The 5,745-nt window shown below is 39.7% G+C and overlaps 1 protein-coding gene across 1 annotated transcript; it reads right to left on the bottom strand.

Moving 5' to 3' along the window:
• Window positions 1-912: 912 nt before the first annotated feature.
• On the bottom strand, window positions 913-2,072 carry LOC138363274 (cysteine-rich, acidic integral membrane protein-like). The gene is made up of 2 exons (XM_069322284.1): window positions 1,974-2,072; window positions 913-1,812 (listed from the first exon to the last, which is right to left on the bottom strand). The coding sequence occupies exons 1-2, from the start codon at window positions 2,070-2,072 to the stop codon at window positions 913-915; spliced, it is 999 nt and encodes a 332-aa protein (XP_069178385.1).
• Window positions 2,073-5,745: the final 3,673 nt, after the last annotated feature.

Here is a 5,745-nt window from a genome sequence, read left to right as displayed (position 1 = left end):
GTGTGTGGTGTAGGGAAAAAAATAGTAGTTAAAACAGTTGATTGACAGTTGAGAGGCGGGCCTAAAGAGCTGAGCTCAACCTCGGCAAGCACAACTAGGTGAATACACACACACACACACACACACACACACACACACACACACACACACACACACACACACACACACACATACACACACACACACACACACACACACACACACACACAAACACACACACGCTCACAACTACTTTATTTGTGTTTCTTAGCGTTCGAAATGTTCGTTTTCATTAAAAGTTCTTTTTTAATCCACAATAGCCTTGTTTCGTATTAAAAACAAATATCTCGTTTGTTTGCAGGTTTCTTTGTAGCCAAACAAAACTTACGAGTTTACACTAAAATCAGTGAATGGATATATGAACCTCAATACCAAAAATCTCTTTTTCTGACTATGAATTATTGTGAAGAAAACAATGATTCAAATCAGTGCGCTCACCGCAATCATTATACTTAGCGTCAACATAATCACCATTCGCATTACGATTATGATGATTAAATTATTATAATTTTCATCTTCACTCTCAGTATGATCATTGTAATAATCCTAATTACCAGTGTAATCTTTGTAATCACACTAATTTTCAATATAATCATTGTATTCACATTTATTATCAGTATGACTTTTGTAATCATCATAATTATCTTTGTAATCATCCTGGTTATCATTGTAATCATTCTAATTGTAATTGTAATCATCATAATTATCAGTATAATCATTGCAATCATCCTAATTATCAGAATAATTATAGTAATCACACTCGTAATACTAAAAACAATAACCTTTATCATCATAATCCTTATTATTTTCAGCAGTATTACTATAACCAATAAATTTATTATAATCACCAATATAAGAAGCATCTCTAGGACATCACACATCACCATGACCTTGAACATCAACATTACCCTGTACATCAACATCACCCTGAACATCAACATCACCCTGTACATCAACATCACCCTGAACATCAACATCACCCTGAACATCAACATCACCCTGTACATCAACATCACCCTGAACATCAACATCACCCTGAACATCAAAATCACCCTGAACATCAACTTCACCCTGAACATCAACATCACCCTGAACATCAACTTCACCCTGAACATCAACATCACCCTGAACATTAACATCACCCTGAACATCAACCTCACCTTGAACATCAACATCACCCTGAACATCAACATCACCCTGTACATCAACATCACCCTGAACATCAACATCACCCTGAACATCAAAATCACCCTGAACATCAACATCACCCTGAACATCAACATCACCCTGAACATCAACATCACCCTGAACATCAACCTCACCCTGAACATCAACATCACCCTGTACATCAACATCACCCTGAACATCACCATCACCCTGAACTTCAACATCACAGTGAACATCAACATCACCCTGTACATCAACATCACCCTGAACATCACCATCACCCTGTACATCAACATCCCCCTGAATATCACAATTACCTTGCACATCAACATCGCCCTGAACATCACCATCACCCTGTACATCAACATCACCCTGAACATCCCCATCACCCTGAACATCACCATCACCCTGTACATCGACATCATCCTGAACATCAACATCACCCTGAACATCACCATCAACTTGGACTTCATCATCACAATGAACATAAGCATCACCCAGTACATCAACTTCACCCTGAACATCAACTTCACCCTGAACATCAACATCACCCTGTACATCAACATCACCCAGTACATCAACATCACCCTGAACATCACCATCACCCTGAACTTCAACATCACAGTGAACATCACTATCTCCTTATACATCAACATCACCCTGAACATCAACTTCACCCTGTTCATCAACATCACCCTGAACATCACTATCACCCTGTACATCAACATCACCCTAAACATCAACATCACCCTGTACATCAATATCACCCTTAACATCACCATCACCCAAAACACCGTATTGAAGATGATGATGCCTCTAGTCATCTTCAATCCGGTGCCCCCAGGAACCACATGAGACAAGCCCATGACATCACCCTAACAAGAGAAATGTTGAACAAAAATACCTGTATAATAGACAAAACCCAAGATGCAAGAAGATTACAAATTCTTGAAGCAATTCACATAATAATAGAACAACCTACCATGAACACCCAAATCACGGAACTATTTACTCTACCCACCATGAGAGTAAGGACAAGACCAGAACATAACGATGTCAACACAAAAGACACTGTTCAACATAACAGGCCAATTACACCTGATTAATCTTTGTATGTAGTGGGATTGGTTGGTTATAGATAGGAGCTGCCTCGTATGGGCCAATAGGCCTTCTGCAGTCACCTTTATTCTTATGTTCTTATGTGGTTCGTCCCCCATTTATCCCCTATGTATCCCCCTTGTTTTTACCTTTATTGTACTTGTCTTATCATCTGACCCCGTACGGGTATAAATCAACGAGTTTTGTAATTTCCTTTCACTTGAGAATGAACCATGGAGGATCGAAATGAACTATGGAGTTTACTTCCTGAACCCATCATGTGCCTCTGTAACCCTTTCCACCACCGCACACTGGATGGCTACGGGCTGCATAATAAAGAAATGAAATCTTACATTCGAGAACATCCACACGTGTTTATTGTTGCCTTGCAACACCCTACTGATGCTACTGACACGCTTATCATTGGGGATGTAAACCCACACAAGGGGTGTAAACCCACACAAGGGGTGTAAACCTACACTAGGGGTGTAAACCCACACTAGGAGTGTAAACCCACACTATGGGTGTAAACCCACTCTAGGTGTGTAAACCCACACTAGGGGTGTAAACCCACACTAGGGGTGTAAACCCACACTAGGGGTGTAAACCCACACTAGGGGTGTATACCCACACTAGGGGTGTAAACCCACACTAGGGGTGTAAACTCACACTAAGGGTGCCTGTCTCACCAAACCAACGTTAAGCATACCTGGTTCTCTACGCATCTCTCCTAGCTTACTAGCCCATGTACTGGTACGCCTAGTACGCCAGTTCTGCCGTGTCATCTATCTTACCTCCTAGGATATCGGTTCAACTGTTTCCTAGTAAAAACTTTAAGATATCTGTTCCACTGTTCCCCAGTCCCCATTCTGGTATATCCGAAAGGGAGCGAAACCAAGACATACAAATTTGACAGCGAGGCCTTTTAAAAAGTCATTTAGAGTCGCATTTTTGCTTTTTGGTGGGGCAATTCTGGCTTCTTCAGACGTGCCCATGTACCCTCTGATTTAATTATAAGCCAAGAAAGAGGTCGTTTGCACAAAACCGGATGAGAGGATGGATTCAAAGAAGCCTACATGAGATTTGGGTAATTTAGCTGGCTTTGAATGCCTGCCTTAGGAGGAGCCAAAGGACAAACTTGTCAAATGTCGGAAGATTTTGTCTTGCCTGGCTATTTTCTGTCTTTATTTTTTAACAAGAAAATATTTTCACGGTTTGATATGCATGTCCTTATTGTGTAAGAGATATATTTTATGAGAAATAGGAAAAATGGAAAACTCATGCATGGGCACACGTGCACCCCCTTTACCACATGGTTATTGGGTGTTACTAAACAAGTGGGCCCTGATATGTGTGTGCATATATATATATATATATATATATATATATATATATATATATATATATATATATATATATATATATATATATATATATATATATATATATACATATACTGCTCAAAGTACCCATTCTCTTCATATGACAAACGTCACATTTTAAATGATTTTGCCTAGCAATATGTGGTGGTAGATTAACCTACAAGATTAATCTTCCAGATTAACCTATAAGATTAATCTTCAAGGTTACCCTTCGAGATTAATCTACAAGGTTAACCTACAAGGTTAACCTACAAAGTTAACCTACAAGGTTAACCTACGAGATTAACCTACTAGAATAACCAACCGGATTAACCTACGTAATCTATCAATACCGTTGCTCATTGGTCATAAAATGCATGCAAATTGAGTCGCCAATTAGCACACTGAAACACCTCAGTCGTGGTGCTGTTATCAACAACAGCTTTCATATAGAGGTACATAAAATATGAGGACAAGTTGCACAATTGCAAGGCCAATAGCTAACACATGAGTGCACAGAATTGCAAACACAAAAATGGCTCGATTCGTGCTTTGCAAATGCATTAATCATGTTCAGATTACTATTCCCAACACGGAATACTTGGTAAAGACTTCGTGTTTGCTCTTTAAATATTGAGGTAACAGACAAAGATTAAAGAACATATAGCGATTGAAAAAAATCATGTTAATCCATATTAAAATTACATATTAAAAAATTATAAACATATTATAAACATATAAAAATTAAATTACATATTAGATTACATATTAAAATTCCCATATCATTTGATATCTCCCTGGGATATCAAATGATATTCATTCATGGTAAGTGACTTTGATTCCTGAACACGGATGACTTAATACTGATGAGGTCATAACCCGTGATGATAGCATCCTCAGTAATACATAGCGCAGTGTAAAGTGCTGTTAGTACAGTGTACTATGGTGTTCTTACAGCGTACTGGGGTGTTCTTACAGTGTACTGATGTGTTCTTACAGTGTACTGGGGTGTTCTTGCACAGGATAATGGGATGTTCTTACAGAGAGATCTGGGGGTGTTCTTACACAGTGTACTGGGGTGTTCTTACTTAGTGTACTGGGGTGTTCTTACTTAGTGTACTGGGGTGTTCTTACACAGTGTACTGGTGTGTTCTTACACAGTGTACTGGGGTGTTCTTACACAGTGTACTGGTGTGTTCTTACACAGTGTACTGGTGTGTTCTTACACAGTGTACTGGTGTGTTCTTACACACTGTACTGGTGTGTTCTTACAGTGTACTGGTGTGTTCTTACACAGTGTACTAGGGTGTTCTTACACAGTGTACTGGTGTGTTCTTACACAGTGTACTGGGGTGTTCTTACACAGTGTACTGGTGTGTTCTTACAGTGTACTGGTGTGTTCTTACACAGTGTACTGGTGTGTTCTTACAGTGTACTGGTGTGTTCTTACACAGTGTACTGGTGTGTTCTTACACAGTGTACTGGTGTGTTCTTACACAGTGTACTGGTGTGTTCTTACACAGTGTACTGGTGTGTTCTTACACAGTGTACTGGTGTGTTCTTACACAGTGTACTGGTGTGTTCTTACACACTGTACTGGTGTGTTCTTACACAGTGTACTGGTGTGTTCTTACACAGTGTACTGGTGTGTTCTTACAGTGTACTGGGGTGTTCTTACACAGTGTACTAGGGTGTTCTTACACACTGTACTGGTGTGTTCTTACACAGTGTACTGGTGTGTTCTTACACAGTGTACTGGTGTGTTCTTACACAGTGTACTGGTGTGTTCTTACACACTGTACTGGTGTGTTCTTACAGTGTACTGGGGTGTTCTTACACAGTGTACTGGTGTGTTCTTACAGTGTACTGGGGTGTTCTTACACAGTGTACTGGTGTGTTCTTACACAGTGTACTGGTGTGTTCTTACACAGTGTACTGGTGTGTTCTTACACAGTGTACTGGTGTGTTCTTACACAGTGTACTGGTGTGTTCTTACACAGTGTACTGGTGTGTTCTTACAGTGTACTGGTGTGTTCTTACACAGTGTACTGGTGTGTTCTTACACAGTGTACTGGTGTGT

This window comes from Procambarus clarkii, chromosome 10 (assembly GCF_040958095.1).
Source record: "Procambarus clarkii isolate CNS0578487 chromosome 10, FALCON_Pclarkii_2.0, whole genome shotgun sequence".
Lineage (NCBI taxonomy): Eukaryota > Metazoa > Arthropoda > Malacostraca > Decapoda > Cambaridae > Procambarus > Procambarus clarkii.
The sequence above is the reverse complement of the archived record's forward strand: the minus strand, read 5'-3'. Positions and strand labels throughout refer to the sequence as shown.